General features: G+C 35.7%; 1 protein-coding gene across 1 annotated transcript in view; it reads left to right on the top strand.

Moving 5' to 3' along the window:
• Positions 1 to 22,528, top strand: part of LOC132142691 (VPS10 domain-containing receptor SorCS3-like) — a 218,024-nt gene that overhangs the window by 193,158 nt on the left and 2,338 nt on the right. The window contains exons 19-25 of the mRNA XM_059552752.1: positions 3,759 to 3,945; positions 7,969 to 8,102; positions 8,405 to 8,528; positions 9,524 to 9,636; positions 18,155 to 18,289; positions 19,268 to 19,367; positions 21,383 to 21,488. Of these exons, the coding sequence (XP_059408735.1) occupies positions 3,759 to 3,945; positions 7,969 to 8,102; positions 8,405 to 8,528; positions 9,524 to 9,636; positions 18,155 to 18,289; positions 19,268 to 19,367; positions 21,383 to 21,488 (899 nt within the window). The remainder of the gene's footprint in view (positions 1 to 3,758; positions 3,946 to 7,968; positions 8,103 to 8,404; positions 8,529 to 9,523; positions 9,637 to 18,154; positions 18,290 to 19,267; positions 19,368 to 21,382; positions 21,489 to 22,528) is intronic.

A 22,528-nucleotide genomic window follows, 5' to 3' on the forward strand; every position in this document is an offset into this window, starting at 1 on the left:
GGCCCAATAGCAATCCACAGATATTTGGGCTTGTAAGCCTTGCATATTGTAGCGGATCTGACTCGAATCAGACAAAATAAAGAGTCGATCAGGACTTTGGTTGAAACATGAGCCAAATTCCTCAGAAAGGCAAAAGGAAGTCATAAATCTTTCCTAGTGCCACAAGTCCGAAACAAGTTAACCAACCAACCAACTCATCACAGAACAGTTTTCAACATTAACACCACTAGAACATTTATTGACAATTTCAATTCGGAGAAGATATTGTCAAATTTGGGGCAAGTGAGAGGCAACGTCGGACATCACATGTAAACCCATGAGAGTTAAACACAATATCCTTAAACACTTCCCCCACCTAGCAGAACCAGACTGAAATTCCTATGAGGGAGGGGGGGTGCTTTGAAACTCTGGTTCTGGCTTCACTCCATATTCATTTATATGTAACCCACACATTTGACTATCATGTTATAATCATTTATTTTGTATGTATTTTAATAACTATTGGATAGCTTAAGGATACATATTCATGTCTAGTATGTATGTATTTGAATCTGTTAGCTTGAAACAGTCATGACCATCAGCTATTTGTCAAATGTATCATATTCTTGATATAGGAATCATGTCCAAAATTAGACCCTGCAAGAGCGGGGAAATTCAGACCATGTGCTTGATAAGATAACATATGATTTATGATACCCCCGAGCCAAGACAATATCTGATTGGTCAAGACAACATTTGAGGTGTGGCCAACAGGCCAGTTTAAATACTTAGGAAACCATAAAATCTTGCTTTTAGCTTTTGTTAAGCTTTTGCTATCAGTCATGTCTGCTTTAGCTTTTAGTTTTAGCTTTGCTTTTGCTATCCGTCATGTCAGCTTTTTAGCTTTGCTTCTTAGCTTTAGCTTTTAGCCATGCTTTTAGTCATCACTGTTCTTTGAGCGCGGTTCCAGCGTGCGTTGGCCTGCACGCCTGCTGCTACTTAGCCACGATGAGAAGAAACACCACCTAGTCTCGCCAAACTTTACTTCTTTTCTTTTCCGTTTGAGAGTTTCGTGTTCTGAGTTAAGTTTTGTAACGTCGAGTCTTCGACGTCTGACCTCGACTGACCGTTCAACTTCAACCAGCCCACACAACTCCGCTTCTTTAGCCAACGCCCAACCACGGGCTTCCCAAGACGTCACTTCAGCGACTACTGAACTTCCAGCCAATCAGCGACATCGGGAAACCCGCTTTCAACGACAACAAAGGGAACACAGGCAATGTACCTTCAGACATTTGTACTGGTGTATCTAATGTAATTTTAACCTCATTGAGGAACTCAATGCGAGGGTTAATTAAGTGATTGATGGTTGTTCATGTCTATGCAATTTCACGTATTGCTGTAAACTTGGGATTCCACATTTCCATTCTCTTAAACTCATCTTTCCCTAACTTTCGATCTTCCTGCAACTTGTGTGAATGTGTGAGTGCGTGTGCTTATGTGCAAGATTAGTTTATATGTCTTAGATTTATCTAATAAAGCCTTATTCATATTGAAAAGAGAAGTATCTTGTGTTTTGTGCTTACAAGTTAATGTCTTAAACTGTCGATCTTGTTACTGTGCTAATTGATCGTGTTTTCACTATACTTTGGATATTAATATCCAGTGCAGATTTGATGTTAAACGGCTCGTTCAGTGAATCGCAGGGCGTGTCAGTGATCAGTCGTGAAACAGTGATTCTGTTCAAATTCCCTTTAAAATCTTAAATGATTCCCTTTGAGCTAAATTGACCTGTTTCCCTTACAATATCTTCTGACACTTGAACTGCCACTGGTGCAATGCCTGAAACATCTGCCCCAAAACCAACCATTGGGACTAGTTATAAATATAAAACTGCTAAACCAGCAAGTTAAAAACATCAAAAACAGAGAAAAGAAAGAAGAGGATCAGGAAGTTTAGATGCAATTGAGTCCATGCCTTGAATCATCACAAAACACTGTCCTTCAGGCTCTACATCTGCCTATGGGCACAAGAGAAGCATACTGTCTGTGTGTGTGTGATTGTGTGCGCGAAATTCCCAAATCCGTGCTTATGCATCCACAAATCCTCCTCCTTTCTCTCTTTCTGCCATTAGCACATTGTAGCCTAATGCTATTGGGATATTAATTTGTAACACTGCATTAGCAGCACATGAAGGGGGGTGTTTATGCCCAGCATAATGACAAATCCAAAGCTGGTTTAGTCCTGTCTGTTTCCTTTTAGGCACTGCTGACTGTGAAAAGTGGTCCGCCTCTGTGCGTTTCTGTGCAAGCATGTGCACCGGGTTGCTTTTAAGATATTTCACACCACTTTGTGCAGAAAATCATAACTACACTGTGGGAGGAGGAAGGAAGAGTTGACTGACAGGTGGAACAGTTTGTATAATGACGGTCAGGTCACAATTTGTGCTGAGCTCATGAGGTCCTTTTTGAGGAAAGTCAGTTAATGCAGTTTAGCTGCTGCCATTTTGGAAATGCCCCCCAGCAATATCCCCCCAGGGAACTACTTCAGTGCATGAATGAATGAACGAATGAATGAATAAAGATTTTCATTAGCATTTTTGTATCTGTTTGTCCAGTAAAAGCATTAATACATTGTACATTTAGGAAGCAAAATAAGACAGTAAAACTTAAAATTATTAGAATACAATAATACAATAATACTATGTTTGCCAACCTAAATACCTTGACCTCAAAGAAAAAAAAGAAAAAAAAAAAAAACCTGTGTTGCACCTTAAAGGCATTAAATATTAAGGTCCATTTGATTTGCCTAAGAAACCGCCCGGCTCTGACCCTCATGAATATAAATAGATGGAATTCTTAGCCCATCACTCTCTCTCTTTCTCTCTCTCTCTCTCTCTCTCTCTCTCTCACTCTCTTTTAGCTCTCACTCTCTTAATGAAAGGAATAAGCCCTCATTTTCTCATCTCATCATACTGTAATGTGACAACTCTGCTGTGGTGAGATGCCTAGGGAGAAACACTTTACCTGGAATGTGTGTGTGTGTGTGTGTGTGTGTGTGTGTGTGGGGGAGAGAGAGAAAGAAATCACGAGAGAATATGTGAGACCATGTGTGCATTGAACTTCAATGAAAAGCTATTCCCCAGTAGGCTTGTAATATGTATCTGGCTTGCACCATACCATCTGTACCGAGTGAAGCCTTTTCATCAGCACAGCTCGGAGCAGAGGACACCAAATTATGGAAAGATTCTAGAATGTCAAAATGACCTGTGTGGCTGTAAATAGTCACATATAGAGCTCAATGATAGTCTCACTTAGCCAAACTGTTCTGAAATTTACACCATTGTGTAAAAGTAACCACTCAAGGTTAAACTGAAATAAATAAATAAATAATTATGAAGTTTTAAGCCTACAAAAAAGGGCAGAATACTTCACAGCAGACTCACTCAGGGCCATATGATTCATATTTACTTTTATATTCCCCATGCAATTTTGTATCACATCAACAGCAATTATGATTGCGGTGGATTGCAATTGACCCGGGTGAATAAGCCAAACCAACACAATAGAGTATAAAATATATATTACATATCAAAAGTAATATGACAGGTTCACACAGGAATTTGAAATACATTCTGGAAAACAGATGGGACGGTGTCTGTGTAAGCAGAATGGTGATGCTACTGTACCTGCAGCTGTTTTTGGTCATAGCTGCCAAACTCTGTGATTAGGAAAGTGTGCTAAAGAGTTGTTGTAATCTTGACTCTCCATTGTTTTTAGGGTGACTCTATGAGGACAAACATTCAGCTGGATTTTGGAGACGGTACGGCTGTGTCCTACTCCAACCTGAGCTGGACGCAGGAGGGCATCAGGCACGTGTACAACAGTCCTGGGATCTTTAGAGTAACAGCGCAGGCGGAGAACAACCTCGGATTCGACACATCATCCCTCTACCTGCATGTGACATGTAGGTTTCACACATACAAATGAGTTACTACTTCAGTGTTTATTTTTAGTCTACATTATAATACATTCTCCAGTTTGCTGAGGTACCAAAAGTTATCATTTTTATGAGGCACTGTAAAAGGTAATAATGTCAGAGTGTTAGAAAATATATTTTGAAGTAGGTTTATTTTTCCTAATTCATTAGTTGGTTACACTTTATTTTAAGGTGTCCTTGTTATGGTGTGATTATACATATAAGCACTGAGTAATATTAATTAACTACATGTACTTACTGTATGTTTAGGGTTAGGATTTGGGTTTGGCTTAGGGTTATGCTTAATTAATTGTTTTTATAATAGTAAGTACATTTAACATGTTTAACAAGGACACCTTAAAATTAAGTGTTACCCATTAGTCAGTTAGTTCAAGCTTAAACTTCAGCAAATGTTGGTAGATATGTGAAAAATAATTTATTACATAAAAGTATAAGTATAAGAAAAGTATTTATTATGTAAATTATACGATTTAAAAGAATATACTAAAGTGTGAACTCGGCACCTGGTCGAGAAATGTCACGACCCTTACCATCCTGCCAGCTTCAGTTTAAATAATGCGTCAAAATCTAATTAATTTGGGTGCGATTTAAACCCGGATGATTTTAACCACTCTTAACTTGTTTGCCTTGGGAACACTAGCACGTCTCCAACATGGTGATAACACTTGTTGCCTTCTCTAGTCTTGTCCCATTCGTCGATCTTTGTGATATCACAAATCTCGAAAAATATGCGTTGTAGTCCTAACGAGTCGTTCATTGTAGTTTTTGAAAAGTGATTTCAGTTAAATAAAATATCTCCTTTTGAACTGGACTTTGAGCTTTGCAAGCTTTTTTTTTGTGATCAAACAGCAACATTACAAACTAACTAAAGTTGTAAAAGTGAAAAAGCATAATAGGATCCCTTGTTTTTTATTCATTTCATTGAATTGTCAATTGCAGTTAAATGAAAATGCATTATATTTATATTACATGCAGTTAACTGAACTTGTATATTGTTTTTTTTTTTTGTTTTTACCTACTTAAAGGGATAGTTCACCCAAAATGAAAATTATGTAATTAATGACTCACCCTTATGTCGTTCCAAACCCGTGAGACCTCCGTTCATCTTTGGAACACAGTTTAAGATATTTTAGATTTAGTCCGAGAGCGTTCTGTCCCTCCATTGAAACTGTGTGTACGGTATACTGTCCATGTCCAGAAAGGTAAGAAAAACATCATCAAAGTAGTCCATGTGACATCAGAGGGTCAATTAGAATTTTTTGAAGCATCGAAAATACATTTTGGTCCAAAAATAGCAAAAACAACTTTATTCAGCATTGTCCTCTCTTCCGTGTTGTTTGCGAGTTCAAAACACTGCAGTTTAAGCATGCTGTTCATCTTGAAAAAGAACAATCTTGATGCAGCTTCATTTAAAAACTACAGGCCTATTTCTAAGTTCCCCTTTCTTTCTAAAATTTTAGAAAAGGTTGTTGCGAATCAGCTAAATAATGTTTTGGATTCTCATAATATCTTTGATAAGTTTCAGTCTGGTTTTCGTAAAAATCATTCAACTGAGACTGCCCTCCTTAGGGTTTCAAATGATATTTTGATGGCTGCTGATGGGGGTAAACGCTCTGTGCTGGTTCTATTAGATCTTAGTGTAGCGTTTGATACCGGCGATCACTGCACTATGATTGATAGAATGAAAACAACTGTGGGCATTACTGGATCAGCTCTGGATTGGTTTCTCTGAGTCCGTAGGAAAATATATGTCAGACTCTGCTCCTTTGTCCTGTCGTGTGCCCCAAGGCTCTGTGCTTGGCCCTCTGCTGTTCAGCCTGTATATGCTTCCTCTTGGGAAGATTATTGGTAGTTTTGGAGAAATATCATACCATTGTTATGCTGATGATATTCAATTATATTTATCTTTTAGCCCTGATAGGTTGGACAAACTGTCCTTGTTGCACAATTGCTTAGCCTCCATTAACAATTGGATGGCAGATAACTTTCTGCAACTAAATCCAGACCAAACTGAGGTGCTGATTTTTGCACCGGATAACATTATTCCTAGGATTAGGCAGGCAATTGGGGCTCTATCATCCTTGGACTGTAATGTTATGCAAAATTTGGGTGTCATTTTTAATAAATCTATGTGTTCTTGCAGTCATGTTAAATCTGTGGTTCGTTCCTGTTTTTTCCATCTCAGGAACATCACTAAGATTAGATCTGTGCTTTCTAAAAAAGAGATGGAGATGCTTATTCACACTTTTATTTCTTCTCGTCTTGACTTTTGCAATGTACTGTACACTTGTTTAAACAAATCCTCTCGCGCACTGTCGAGTCAATTGCCAGTAGATTAGAGACCTGATCCTGCGATCCCTGACGCAACATCAAGACAGGAGAAGATGCATGAGTGCTGGTGCGAGAGGGTAGACACTCGTGTGTGTGGGATGCAGGAGAATAAAATGATTCATGATTAATGTAACTAATCCCTAACTGATTACTAACTAATTGCTGCCACTGGAGACATTGCTTGTGTTAGGTTTATATACCAGCACGTTTCTGACAGCCTGATCTCACAGCAATTTGTACATATTTAAGAGGTGGCTAATTCGTATGAATTTGTACGACTTCATTTGTACAAATACATATGATTTGTTCTAAATCGTATCTATTTTAAGAGTTGCACAATTCGTATTAATTTGAACAAATGACCTACACCTAACCCCGCCACTAAATCTAGCCGTCACTGGGTTCTAGACAAATCATACAAAATCGCATGAGTGAGGTCGTATGTATTTGTATGAATTAGCCACCTCGTAAAATACGTACAAATTGGTCGTGAGATAGCGTTGTTTCTGAACCATCCCAGAAGTGGCTTTTGTCAAAGCAGCATTATTTATTTGAATTTCCTGAAATAAATAAATAAATAAATAAATATATATATATATATATATATATATATATATATATACATTACTATTTATGCTTAGCCACACAGGCAATAAAGTGGCTGGGCACTGGTTTGCAAACTTTGAATAAACATTTCTTAAACACAAACTGTGCACAATACTCTAGGTAGGTGACTTTCATAGTTGCTCTGCCAAAATCTGCATCTGTCCGTCAACTCCACAGGTCTGTTAGACTGCAGTGCTTAATTACTGCTTTTAGCTCCACTTTCACAAACAAACAGGGGGTGGGCACTTGTGATCAGATGAGAGCAATTAGGTCCAAATTTTATTTCCTGATGTGTATTAAATACTGAAGCAGAATTATTTAATAAAATATACATTGGTTGGACTATTTAAATAAACAAAGAATTGCACAACAATGTGAAAGATGAATAAATATATGTTGACATAAATGATAGTAAGGACCAATTTGAATGATCTTATTCATTTGGTCAGTTGATAATGTTCATGTCTTGCCAAGTATGGGTCACAATGGTTGACTAGGTGTCCAAATAGTTTATATTCTTTCTATACTTTTTTTGTTGTTGTTTATTTTATTGCTAACGCTTCAGTTAGCGTGTTGTTCTTTAGGTGTTATACTATTAGCCCATTAAAACTCTCTTGGAAATTATAGTTGTTTAAAAAAGTAATGTATCCACTCAACTATGCACATGCTGACTGACCTCTTGGTGCTGTTTTTTTTTTTGTTTTTTTTTGAGCGTCCCACTGCAAGTGTTGCATTTTTCAAATGCTGTGCCAAGTTAAAAAAAATACTCAAACTTTAAAAAAACAGGTCTCAAGATCCCTGCCTTTTGTTTCCATTCCCTTGCTTTCCATCTAGCTGTGTTTGAACTGCGTCCAATCAGGGTAAGGTGAAGCCGAAACCAGCTTAATTATACAGGACCAAATAGTCAACTAGTTATCCCACATCATCCCACAGGCTAGTTGATTTTGCTAAATATTTATTTTTTGCACACCCCTTGCCCTGTTTGACGTTCTTGTATTGTCTATGTGTGTCTGTGTGTGTGTGTGTGTGTGAATGTGTGTGTGTGTGTTTCAGGCCCTGTAGAGCATATTCAGCTGCTGGCTCCATTTGTGGTCATTAAGAATAAGGAGGTGAACTTAACGGCAGTAGTCTGGCCATCTCATTTCAGAACGCTCACCTATTTCTGGTGGCTGGGGAACAACACGGAGGTACGACCAGCTCTTAATTACAGATTTTCTCCCTCGCTTTGTTGGGCAAAGGACTCAGAGACATGTTACGGTAGAAGATAAATAGAACAGGAGCAATGAACCGTTAATAATGTAGTTCTTGTTCTTGTCGTTTTTGTGGTATTTACAGAAGTTGTGTTCTGTAGTTTATGCTTGTTTGCCCTGAAACATCAATAAAGCTGTTGGTGCTATTCATTACAAACAACAAAATTGTGATTTTCTGTCCGTCACTGGATTTCGTTTTGATTGTTTTTGTTTTGTATCCACTTCATTTGTGGTGCTAGCCCATAATTACTTTGGACCGCAGTGTTTCTCACACATTCAGCACTGAGGGCATGATCACCGTCACTGTTCAGATCTCGTCAGGAGACTCTATACTACAGGACACCAGAAGCATCACCATACAAGGTGAGTGATAATGTTCAGACAGATATGACTGTAGTATTGATGACAGGTTCTGCACTTTAGATTTATATATATTTATATTTATTTATGACAAGGTCACATTAAAAATGTCTTGAAAACTAAAAATTAAAGACAAACAAAATAAACCAAGGAAATAACTTGCACGCTTGATAAATACTCATTTACATTTACCAAGTATTTGAGCCATTTTAAATAGTGTGTGTGTGTGTGTGCGTGTGTGTGTGTGTGTGGTCAGATAGGTAGACAGATAGATAGACAGACAGATCGATCTATATGTTTATAGATACAGATGTATGTTTGTGTGTGTGTAGCCAGATACATCGATAGATGTGTGTTTCTTTTTAAAATGTGTAATTTCTTACCCAGTTTTTATTTTGAACATTTTGTGTATCTCTAAAAATAAGCTTAGGATTTCAAATGTCACTTTCGTTACCATCCTTGTGACAACAGAATTCAGAATTTCACACAATACTCGATTTGTGATGTGACAGAAATATGGATGATTTTCTGACAACAAAAAAAGAAAAAAGAAAAAACACATTCTCCTGTGATGCATGCATGAACATTTTTAACATTGTCAATATGGAGGAAATTAATTAATTAGTGACATACGCTGCATATAAAGGCTTATGTTGCAAGTTACTTTTTCCTCTACGGTAACAGTAATCTACTGTATATGTATGAATAACCCTAACCTTGATGAAATGTATTATTGCAGCTTTCAGAGCATTCAGAATTACAGGAAATTGTCTCTTGACACTGCAAGCTAGTCATCAAAACTCCCTTCTGGCAACTGCCAAATAGACTGTAATCATTTTTGTGATCAGCGCTAACCTTTCCATACCTGTCAGTAATGATAACTCTGCTACAGCTAGACTAAATCATCTGGAACAAATCACAGCAGATAGAAGGTTTTGGGCAACTTATGAGAGAAAGAATTAAGGGTCTGTCTCTGCTTCTCTCTTCCTCTGTGACAGAATTCTTCAAATCGCTTCTTTTATCTTTCTCTCCGAATCTGGACGAGGCCAACCCTGACATCCCGGAGTGGAGACAGGATGTGGGTCGGGTAATTAAGAAGGCTGTTCTCCAAGTGAGTGGGAATTTATTCTATCCATCTTGTCACTCGCTGTCTTTTCCTGGCTCGTCTCTGTAGCCTTTAGAGATCCTGGTCAAATATCTCCGGTTTTCTTCATCCTATCTTTTGTACTTGTCTCTTACACTTTGCTTTTATATTTTCGTTCACCGAAAAAGAGATTAATTACTAAATAAATCCAAGGACAATAGGTAAACATTCTTAAAAAAAGATTTAAAAAAATGCAGCTGCTGATAATTGAAAAATACAAAAAATACATGGACGTAAAAGATATATTCGAGATAATTTAAATAAATTGTATTATATATATATATATATATATATATATATATATATATATATTTTTTTTATAATATATATAATTATTTATTGTATCATACACATTTGAAATGACTACTTAAATCAAATATTGTATATATTATTTAGATTATAACTTTCTTTACATCAAAGAAAGGAGTCTGTCTAGTAACAACACAATTTAAAAAATCATTTTTATTTTCTTACCCACTGGCAAATTGATTTTCCATATTTTCTTATAACAAAAAAACAAAAACAAAAAAAAAGGGTGTCATTCTTTTAATATTTTCACTGGAAAATAATCTTTGCTTAAATTTTATATATTAAATGTATTATTTTAATATTTAGATTAGTTTTTAAATATTTAGATTAAAGCTTCCGTTATATCATAGAAAGCTATTATATATATATATATATATATATATATATATATATATATATATATATATATACATACAGTACAGACCAAAAGTTTGGAAACATTACTATTTTTAATGTTTTTGAAAGAAGTTTCTTCTGCTCATCAAGCCTGCATTTATTTGATCAAAAATGCTGAAAAAACAGTAATATTGTGAAATATTATTACAATTTAAAATAATAGTTTTCTATTTGAATATACTTTAAAAAATAATGTATTCCTGTGATGCAAAGCTGAATTTTCAGCATCATTACTCCAGCCTTCAGTGTCACATGTAACATCCAGTCTATCACATGATCATTTAGAAATCATTCTAATATTCTGATTTATTATGAGTGTTGGAAACAGTTCTGCTGTCTAATATATTTGATGAATACAAGGTTAAAAAGAACTGCATTTATTCAAAATAAAAAAAAAATTCTAATAATATATATTCTTATAATATATTTTCTTGACCATCACTTTTTATCAATTTAACACATCCTTGCTGAATAAAAGTATTGATTTTATTTAAAAAAAGAAAGACAAAAAAATTACTGACCCCGAATTACTGACCAGTAGTGTATATTGTTATTACAAAATATTTATATTTTAAAAACATAGCTTTTTTTTTTTTTTGCTTTTTATTCATCAAAGTATCCTAAAAAAGTATCACATGTTCTGAAAAAATATTAAGCAGCAGAACTGTTTCCAACTTTGATAATGAATCATCATATTAGAATGATTTCTGAAGGATCATGTGATAATGATCCTAAAAATTAAGCTTTGCATCACAGAAATAAATGATAAAAGTATAATACATTTAAAAAAACATATTTTATATTGTAACAATTTATCACAATATTACATTTTTTTTTTGTATTTTTGATCAAATAAATGCAGGCTTGATGAGCAGAAGAAACTTCTTTCAAAAACATTAAAAATAGTAATGTTTCCAAACTTTTGGTCTGTACTGTGTATATATATATATATACAATTTTTTTACAAAAAATTTTTTTTATTTTACTTCAATTGCAAATTTATTTTGACCATATTTTTTTGATGAATGGTTAACAAGTAAAAGTATAAAAGTACTAAGTAAAAAAAAAAAAAAAAGATCTGAATATGGCAAATTTTTGGAATTATATATATATATATATATATATAGGACACAGATTACTAATTAAGAAAATGACATTTGTGTAATTTTTCTTTTGTCTCTCAGGAGGGATCAAGCTCCTTAACACAAAGGGAAGAATTCCCTTACCAGTTAGAAAACTTTTGTCACATTGCATCCCAGAAACCTGCATCTTATTTACTAACCACCCACAATCCATTTAACCAGGTGATACATGCAATGGAATAGCACTGCTTTGTGTTCAAATTATGTCATTGTCTTTCATTTCAGCACAAACACATGTCCTTTATATGTAAATTAGGCTATTTAGGCTTATTCTAGATATCACAACTCCGCGCCTATTTTCCTCGTACAATTAACATCACAATATTACTGCCCGCAGAAGGCAGGCTGTGAATTAAACTTGATCTGATGAGATGATCTTGGCAACAGTTATAACAGGGCATATTTCCAGAAGTGACATGTAGATGAGAACATTTTGAAGAGCCAATTCAGATGTCTGGATCACGGTGGTGGAGTGATGAAGTAGTAAAGTGTATCTAGTACTCACCTAGCTCTCAGAACTGACTTACAAGGTCACAGTAATGTGTTCTACATGTGTGATTTTGTGGGCAGCATTAATCAATTTGCATAATTCCTAGTGAATCGCTAACCATTAAACTGCACTCAGTGGGAGTAATTCATTCTCTTCCTGGGAGGTGTCTGGGTGATCATGTAGGCCTGCTGTAGTGTGTGTGTGCAGGTGGGGACTTAAAACTCAATACACACCAACTCATGGGGACTTGTGTCACCATGGGGACCTACATTGAGGGTGTAGGGTTGGTGTAGGGCGATAAAGAATACATGTGTGTGATGGACAACTGCGCCAGTGGTTCTCAGTTGTGTTCAGAGCTGACAGAGAGATTGAAGTTACCGCTGGTTGATACATTGACATTACATTATCTTTATGCACATGTACCTGAGCTGTCAGTCCAGCCCTGGTATCATCGCAGCTCAACATCAAATGTCCTTCAAAGTAGAACTGTATCCCAGTTGTTTCAATAGGCTACGCATATGTGATATAATAGAGCAGGACAGGTTTGGAATGTTCAGAGATGAAATAAAACGGTTCTTGATAGTTGAAGTTGCCAAAAAGGTTTTATTCTAATTAGTATTTAATTAAGATAGAATTGAATCAGTTTATGCCCAAATAATTGCACAATAATCGTTTGAACTATTATGCTAAAGTTTTAGGTTAATAAGATTTTAATCTTTTGAAAGGTTTCTTATGCTCCACTATGCTGCATTTGTTTACATTAATTAAGTAAATAAATACATTTGTGAAATATGATGAAATAATTTATATAAAAAATGGTTTAACATAGATTAATGTGATGGTCTTCAGTGTCACACGATCCTTCAGAAATCAGTCTAATATGCTGATTTTGTGAAGAAAAAAAAAGAACAGAAAAAAAAGTTGTGCTGCTTAACATCTTAATCTTGTGGATAATTTTAATTGCTGAATAAAAGTATACGTTTCTTTCTTAAAAAAAAATATATATATATAAAATAAAACATTAAAAAACCTTATTGTTGAAAACACACATGCTTCTTAATATTTCTTTAATGAACAGAAAAAAAACTGAATTTATTTGAAAAATGAGAAAATCTTTTATTATATTAGAAAAGTCTTAACTGTCATTTTTGGTCAATTTAATGCATCCTCTCTAAATAAAAGTAGACATTTCTTCAAAAATAAATAATAAATAAACAAATAAACATTTATCCCAAACTTTTAAATTGTACTGTATACCTTTTATGGTAAAACTTTACAAAAATGTCCATTAATTAATGTTAGTTAATGTATTAATTAACCTGAACAAACAATGAACAATAAACGTATTACTGTATTTATTAATCTTTATAAATATATATAGTTGTTCATTGTTAGTTCATGTTAATTTAAAGTAATGAATAAATGCAGTAGAAATAATGATTATGCTTAGTTCATGTTAATGTTAACTAATGAACCGTATTGTAAAGTATAACCTTATATATATATATATAAGTATATAAGTATATATGTATATATATATATATATAAGTATATAAGTATATATGTATATATATATATATACATGAGTTGTCTAAAATTGAAACATGCTTTAAACAGCGTAAGCTGATCTGCTGGACTTTAAATATTTTAAAACGGTCTAGCTGGTTTAGGGGTGTGTGCAGCTGGTCTCAAAGTGCCCACAGTGCTCAAAACCCCTCCGACAGACGAGAAGAGAAGAGCCCAGCTAAGACCAGAAAACCAGCTTAGTCTGGTTTAAAGTGACTTTTCAGCTTCCTGTTACATTATGAAATCTGTGCTCATCCAGCCAGCCATATTCTATCTCAATTTCAGACATAAAGCACAAAAATACAGTAATCCCTAAATATCACAATTCAATCTAAACTCCCTTTTTCCAGAACAGAGCATTAGAATCTGCCTGAGAAAAAAAGTCACACCAGCTGAGCACAAAGCGGCTACTGATCTCACATCTGCTTGTAAAGTGCACACACACCTCTGTCTCATACACATGCTCTTTCTCTCTCATTATCTGCAGTCTGGCTTCCTAGCCTGAGATTCCCTGGCTTTACCCAGAATTTGCCAGATGTAAAACTGCCCTCTTCCAACTTTTTCCCCTCTTTGTTTCATCATCACTTTTCTCTTTCCCTTCATTTATCCTCTCGCATTTAAACCACATCCCGTAGTGCCCTAGAGGAAGCTGATACACTTTATCCATACTGCTGTTGATAAACAGCTCAGTGTATTAAAAAGAGAGGGAGCGTGAGGCTCATACTTAATCAAAGTCAAGGTCCATTTAAGATGGCTGTTTGAAGCACTGGGCAGGAGAGGTGAGCGGAGGCGGCTGTCTGTTCTGGTGCACCGGGGCGATAGCAGTATAACAGCCTGAGGAGATGAAAATAGAGGGTTTCAGTAGCAGGGGTTAAAGGCAGAGCCAGTGCCTCCGAGTCAGCACAGGACTTGAATCATAAACACTCTGATACTGAAAGGAGAACCAATGATGAGTTTTGTTTATTAATTTAGGTATTTTTGACTCTTTTATTGATGGATTTAAAAGGGAAAGAATAGGAAATAGAGAAGGGAATGGGATCAGGAAATGACCCAAGTACTGTATGACTGACATTGCACTAAAGATCATCATGAGTACTTGTAGCTTATATCTTGTATTGACCACTGTTATGATTTTTGCATTGCATTGCAATGCACTTAATTGCTTCAAAACTTCATTTGTTGTAATTCATTGTATGTAAAATAATTTATTTTTGAGCTCACAAAAGGGATCAGATATCTGTGCATGTATGTATAGTTTAGTGTCAGTAATATTGTTTTAAAAGAAATCAATACTTTATTCTGCAAGGATGCATTAAATTGACTTGACTTAAACTGATCGAGTGACATTGAAGACTGACACTTGTTACAGAACATTGTATTTGAAATAAATACTGTTCTATTCATATAAGAAAAATTCAATTAAATACAATTTCTATTCACCAAATAATCCTTTCATAAAAGTATTAAGCAGCACAACAGGTTTCATCATTGATAGTAATAAGAAATGTTTCTTGAGCAGCAAATCAGTCAGGATATTAGTTTGATTTCTAAAGGATCATGTGACACTGAAGACTTTATTTATGACAAAGGACTAATGATACTGAAAATCCTGCTTTGTCATCATAGAAATAAAATTACATTTTAAAATATTACAATAGAAAACTTATTTGGAATAACTGTAATTCACCCTTCGCCACAAGTTTGATTGACAGGTGATCTGACCCAACATAATGCCAAATCTGCCATTTTGTCCAACAAACAAACCAGAGAGGAGATTAACGTCAATGGACGTGAACTTAAAAAAATTGTGTTCATTGACGTCTTTCAGCAGTTAAAACAAGATACCTTCTGATGTTCATTCATGTTTATTTTGTGATATAATTAGTTAAGAGAAAGATATGAACAGTTCATGTGCTCCTTGAATTGAGGTGCTATGGTGATCAGTCACGACACATTAGAGCCACAAAATGCCAATTATTATTGTGATGTGAGAGCGGGATGGCTTGTCGCACATAGCAACAGTAACTAAGGGTGCAGGTCTTTACAAAGGGTCACTTTTACTGTATTTCTGAACAAAATAATTTCATCCTTGGTGTGCATAAGAGAACACATTTTTTAAATCTTACCGACCCCAAACTTTTGAACATTGGTATATATGTGTATATCACATTAAATAAATGATGTCTGGATGTGGTGCGAATGTACATTCAGTTCCTCCAGTAACAGGAAGATACTTTCATCTTCAAACTCCAGTCTATATGTAGAGGTGAGTGTGTCTTCCTGTTACTGGAGGATCAGAATTTACATTCACATCACATCCAGACATATTTACCTAATATGTGGTCCCTCAGCCTGACCAGAGTGCACTTAGACACATTCTCCAGCAAAAACCCAGCCCATGCTGTGAAAATGTTTTGCTTGGTAATAATTATCAGTAAATTGTTCATCTGTAAGTTTGCACAATGAATAGTCGCTGTGAAGATGAAAATAATGGATATTTTTATAGCACTATACATCTGAATGAAAAATACTGGGAAATGTCATAAAAAAAAAAAAAAGTTGGATCGTTTGAATTTGTCTGTAAAGCTTTATTTGCATTCTGGCAGAGCGTCAATAATATTCACAGACAAGCACTTAAATTGGAAAAGATGACCTACAATGACAGAAAACACAACAGATATCTAAACAACCTCTTTAATAACAACTTTGTCCTCTGCTATAATGGATGACTGCATCTGTGCCTTTTAAAGGGTAACTAAACCCCTGGTCAGAGCCTGACTCCACCCACTGGCAATATTTGAAAAATGCTGAAAAGTGGGCAGATCACAGCGGAGATAGAGGGGAGACCCACAGTGACGGATTGATTGACAGCTGCTGTCAGAGACGCTAAAATGGAGAGTGACTGTAAAGACGCAAGTAGCTTTGCAACAGAGCGATCATTTGAAGTAGAGGACTTTTCTCCCCCACCTTCACCTGAAGTGGAGGATGTCGAGGTGTCTGTTCATATCAATTCGAGCCGCTGGCTCAAACTGCAGTCTTAACTCCCGCATCGCGTCGCCTTTCAGCGCGAGCTGTGTGGAGAAGCCCATTTCCACCTCCATTGCGTTGGAGAAGCAACCCCGTGTAAAATGCAGTCTGCACACTCCAGCTCTAGGCGGGAACTCGCGGTCTTCCAGGCCAAGTGCATGCAACCACTGGCGCCTAATTTTAAAGTCTGCTGGAAAACTATGCAGAACAGCAGTGATGTCACAACCAGCAACACACCTCCGTACCATCCTGACCACTGTACTAAATACAGATAAATCTATTCTAACTTGAAGATATAAATAACTCTATAATTGATATGCTAAATAGATGCTATAATAGTCTATCCTGATCGTTTTCAATACTCGCAATTCCAACTCCTGACTCACTACAGTGATTTTGACGGAACAAGATGGTTTTATACTGACAAGGGCGTGGTAGCTCGTACCAAGGGGCGTGGTGAGCTGGAAACTGCTTACGTCACTTGCCACCGCAACATCCAATAGGAAAAATCAACTGCAGTAGCCACCGTTCAACCTGAAGAGGGCAGCACTCAGACGTTTTTACACAATATATTGTAGAATTAAAACACTTTATACTCAAATGTAAAAAAAGTTACTCGAATCAATAAACAGCACTAATAAAGCCCCATTCTTATAGATCATTAACTAAAAAAAGTTGGTTTAGGGTTTAGTTACTCTTTAAAATTATTCTGCAAGTTCTTCGGTCTGGGAAGGGAATGTTTTGACATGAAGCAATTTAATTACAACAATGACTCTTAAGCAATTAGCAGGGTGTAATTAAGAGAATTGCAATATTATACCTCTCTTTTGCTGTCTAATTGTCTTTTTTGACCTTAATTCGCTAGCAGACGGAGTGTGCGTTGAATCTGGTGCGTTTTAGATAGAAATAAAGGCTGGAGTTCAGAGATGTGCATTAATCATTAGGAATATCAGTAGCAGTTGCACATAGGCTGAATCCTTCAATGAGCCCCAGGGCTTTTATTTCTCCAATATTGCATTGGTGAGTACAAACTTAGACTCGGGGTATTGATTCGTAAGACTGCTTCAGCTCTGGCTGCATTGCTCAATATAAATTATGCTTAGGCTGTCTATTCTTGAGCTATTGTCTTATAACCATTCGAGCCCTGCATGGTAGTACCAAATAAAACAAAGATTATTTACCTGAGGTAGGATAATTTCCTCTTTATGAGGGAAATGTCCTTTGGTGAGTATCTCTAGGAGAATATATGGTGGGCTTCCCTTTATTGGCTTTGAGGCAAGCCCATAATGTCTAGACCTTTGGGCTTTGTAGTGGCTCTTTGACTAAGATATTGATTAAGGTTTTTAGGGATTCTGTGTGTGTATAACCGCTTGCTCTCACACGCTTGTGTCTAATAATTACTTGGCCAGGATTCATTCTGTATATATCAAATCTGATTTACTGGAAGCCATCAGCCTCATTTAAAATGAATGTAACCCTCGTAAATGCAGGAGACGGTAAGATATAAATCATTGAGCCTTATGTAATTAGTACCGTTTTGTCCTGCGCCACCCAGGTCGCTGACATTCCAGAAGAGCAACTGCTGGTGGCCGTGTTTCCAGGCATTCCGACTGGCGCCGAACTCTTCCTGCTTCCTCCTCCTAGGAACCAATCGGATGGCAGGAAACAGACCGAGGAGGAACTGGAGCAGGTTAGATGTGAGATCTGATGCAAATTTAATGGTTTCTCATCAATGGTCAAGGTTGAAATGCGCTTGAGAATGATGCACCTTTATCAGAATAAAAGAACAGCTTCTACCCGGGGCTGCAATGAAAGTAATTGTCAGTGCAAAAGGAGACGACGTGTCAAAAATTGTTTGACATTTCTACCTATTACCTTTTTTTTCTTTAACCTTAAAGGCATTATTATCTCTGTGATAATAGCAGAAAGACCCGTGTCTAATTAGGCTTACATGACAAGGATGTGTCAAAACAAGGGTCTTTTACAGTAGGGACTTGAATTTATTACATTTTATGAGGATGAAATGTTTAATAGTAGTACTTGTGGAGATATTACACCTGTAACTGTTTCTCATACTTAGGGTTAGGTATTTAAACCCTTAACTATTATGATTCACAACCCAAATTGTTGTAACCCCACACAAAATTAAGCTCTATGTTTTAGTATATCACAAGCATAATCTGAGTGTAAACTGGCAAAATTCTTAAGAATAACAATATGTTTCATTCTTTGGCCAAATGTATTGTAAAAAATAAAATAAAAATGATTTGGGCATTCAATGGCTCTCACCCTGTCTGGTTTGAGGGATGGGCTAGGGGTGTCTGTCTGCGGGTTGTCAAAGTCTGACATTATAGATTAAATTGTGTATACGTTTCACTGTTATGTCTAAGTAGGATCTGTATTTGATACAAACAGGAGTGCAGAATACTCTTTATGGATGCACATGTCATATGCTACCAAACATTCAGCACGTTTTTGCTACAGTATGGACATATATGATACCTGAAATTGTGACTTGTTTTGTTGATTATATATATTATTATTTCATTACATTTAATTTTAGCCACATTAGAACATCTTAGCAACATGCATAGCGATATGCAAAAACTACATGTTTCTGAACACTACTTATGTTTTCTTCAGGCAATGTATGTGGTTTTCTTTCTAGATCTCAGAAATCCTGGTTAATGCACTGAATCAGGTCTCTGTGGAGTTTGAGTTGAAACCTGGATCCCGGGTCATCGTTTACATCACGCAATTAACTTTAGGTAACAAAACTGTTGTGCTACATACTGTATGTAGTTATTCTAAAATGATTTAGTTGACATCTCTATTGTTTAACCGTTTATATTTGATGACATTACATAGTGGTATTTCAGTTGATCTCCCTCTCTAGCCTCTGTTGGGTGCCATACACTGTTTCCTCGATTCTTCTGCGTAATTACGTTGATTGCTTTCCTGAGACCAGAAGCTTGTCAGCACTATATATTGTTGAAAGATTGGGCTTTTATGCTCCGCCAATGATGCTGAAAGCCTTATGGAAGATAATTGGATAATTGCTTTCCAGCAATCATGGCTTGCAAGATCTCTTCTCTTTTAAAGGAGAAAAAAAAAACGGTCTCGGTTTTTTTGGTCTATTGTTTTGATTTGGCCATTTGTGCATTATAAGTCTGATTGGGAATCAATAACCAGTTTATAAGTCAATTCACAAAAAAATATAAATAATAATAATTATAAAATAAATAAATCACTAAACTTTTCTTGTTTCTTATATTAAAGAAATCAATACTTTTATGCGGTCATAGTGCATTAAATTGATCAAAATTGACAGTAAAGACTTACAATGTTACAAATGATGTCTATTTTAAATAAACAGAAATTTAAATATTTTTTTTTTTTTTAGAAGCACAACTTTTCAACATTGATAATAAGAGCATCATGTCAGCATATTAGAATGGTTCTGAAGAGTCATGTGACACTGAAGAGTGGAGTAATGATGCTGGAAATGAAGCTTTGTCATCACACATATACATTTTTTTTAATGTTTTTAAATATATAAACAATATTTTTCAGTTTGAGTCAATCTAACGACTCCCTCATTGAGTCAGAGTTGATTTTCTCACTGAACTTTCAGTACTGATCGTCATTGTTATTCACATAATAATTTTAACACAAAGTATTAACTAATTAAATTATTAAAATGTGTTTTGACTATGTTATAAGAACTAAATGACTCATTCAGAAGCCAAATGAAGTGGACTCAGTTTCTGGAGCTGAACTGGTAGAAACTGGTGGCTGAAAGAGTCATTTGTTTGATGCCAGTGGAATACACATACTGATGAATAAATGAATAAATAATTTGAATTGGAAACCAAAATATCTTAAAAATATGTCCTGTGTGCTTTTACTAAATTCACTCTGAATTCACTTTAATTTACCCTATATTCAGAACGATCCATTTTGTTTACCAACATGTACCACATTTACATAATTTGGCTCCTGTAAAAAACCCTGCCATTACTTGGTAATGGTTACTAATTCCTTGCAGTGATAATAGCATCTACTACTAGAGAGCAAACTCTCTAACTGTTATATCACTCATGGTCTGTGCTAGTACCCATGCACTTTCACAGAGAAACATTGGCCACCTCCTTGGCCAGTTTCTTTGTTTTCGTGGGCCAAAGTTCTGGAAAGCGTTCAGGATTCTTTCAGAAAGGTCAGAGGATTCATGTTGTCTTTCAACAACATGCCAACAATTGGCAGAAATCCCTGGGAAAGCTGGAGGGTATTTGTGGAAATTATGTCACAGAAGATTTGCTATAATGATTCGAGTTAAGTTGTTCTTTAATTCGCTCATGATAAAAGGTCTTAGATCTGCACCAAATGCCTTTTAATTAGACTGTTATGTTTTGTTCTGCAAAAGATTTTGTGGAAACAATATTATTATTGAACAAAATATTATTTTAGTGGAAATTGTGGTGCACAATTTTTTTAAGGATTTTTTGATGGATAGAAAGTAAAAAACAACAACAACAAAACAAATTAATTAGAAATGGAACTATTTTTTAACATTATATATGTCTTAACTGTAACTTTTTATTTATTTATTGCATCCTTGCTGAATAAAAGTATTAATTTCTTTCAACAAACAAAGCAAAATATTACCCACACAACACGGCAGTGTATACGAAAATATAAAATATAAGTTTTTCATATATATATATATATATATATATATAAAAGAGCCAGTGTTCATTAACACTTGTGTTTGTCTTTGTCACAGCTCCACTGGTTGACTCCATCCCAAGACACAGTAGTTCTGCTATGCTGATGCTTCTGTCTGTGGTGTTTTTGGGTTTAGCTGTATTTCTTATCTACAAATTTAAGAGGTACATCCATGCAATTTTTTTACATCACTTATTCTTTTTTTTACCAGGACTCGAGCCATTGAACTTAATTCCTTTTCATGCACACCATAGTTCTTGTTTCTATAAATATGAAATATAATGTAAGATTTGATGGGTAGGAATCAGGAGCAACTTTCCTTTGTACATAGGATATTTCGAGAGTGCTATTTTTACTCGTACTCAAGTTGTAAAATCTAGTTATTACTTTGGATATGGTAGAAAAAAATAAAAATAAAAATCTGTTACCTGAAAGTGCCGGAAATTATCAATAAATTGTTTAATATGCAGCCATGGTTCCTCTACTGGAAAACTGCTTTGTAGCTCTTTGAATAATTTATTTGGTCTCAAAATAATTCAAATGGAAAAGACTCGTATTGAAATGTTGAAACAATCATTAATGATGGATATAATTTTTGTAAGCGTTTTGTAAGGGACCCCATTCGTAACGTCGAACGTGACGTATGTAACCCTCGTTTCCTGAAGGAGGGAACGGAGACGTTACGTCCCCTTGCCACATGGCTGTTCCGCTGAACGGCCGGGTCACTGGCTCGGCTCCTCAGCGAAGACTTGAATCCGAGATGCTCGCGTTGCTCCTTATTTACCCACTCTGCGAGGCAGAGCTCGCGATGCAAATCCCGCAGACCAAGGTACTTTGTGTACCATTGGCTCATTTTGTACCACTCGAAGGTGATTGGGCTCTTGGGCGAGAGCCCATTCGTAACGTCGAACGTGACCGACTGAAAGGGAACGAGGGTTACATACGTAACCAAGACGTTTTCAAGCGCACAGCCCTCACCTTGTGCTGTCATGCATATTATGTCAATTTGCCACTGAAATAGGCACAGGATCAAACAGATTTTTTTCATATTTGTCTTTTTTGGTAATCGGATTTGCGATGTTTTGATTTCTGCTCACGCAAAATGATTACAAATGTGCAGTTTGGTGCCCAGCAGTGGCACATAAATTACACTACACATTTGAAAAACACGCAGATTGATTTTCCCAACAAAAACTTGTTCTGC

This window comes from Carassius carassius, chromosome 6, assembly GCF_963082965.1.
Source record: "Carassius carassius chromosome 6, fCarCar2.1, whole genome shotgun sequence".
NCBI lineage: Eukaryota > Metazoa > Chordata > Actinopteri > Cypriniformes > Cyprinidae > Carassius > Carassius carassius.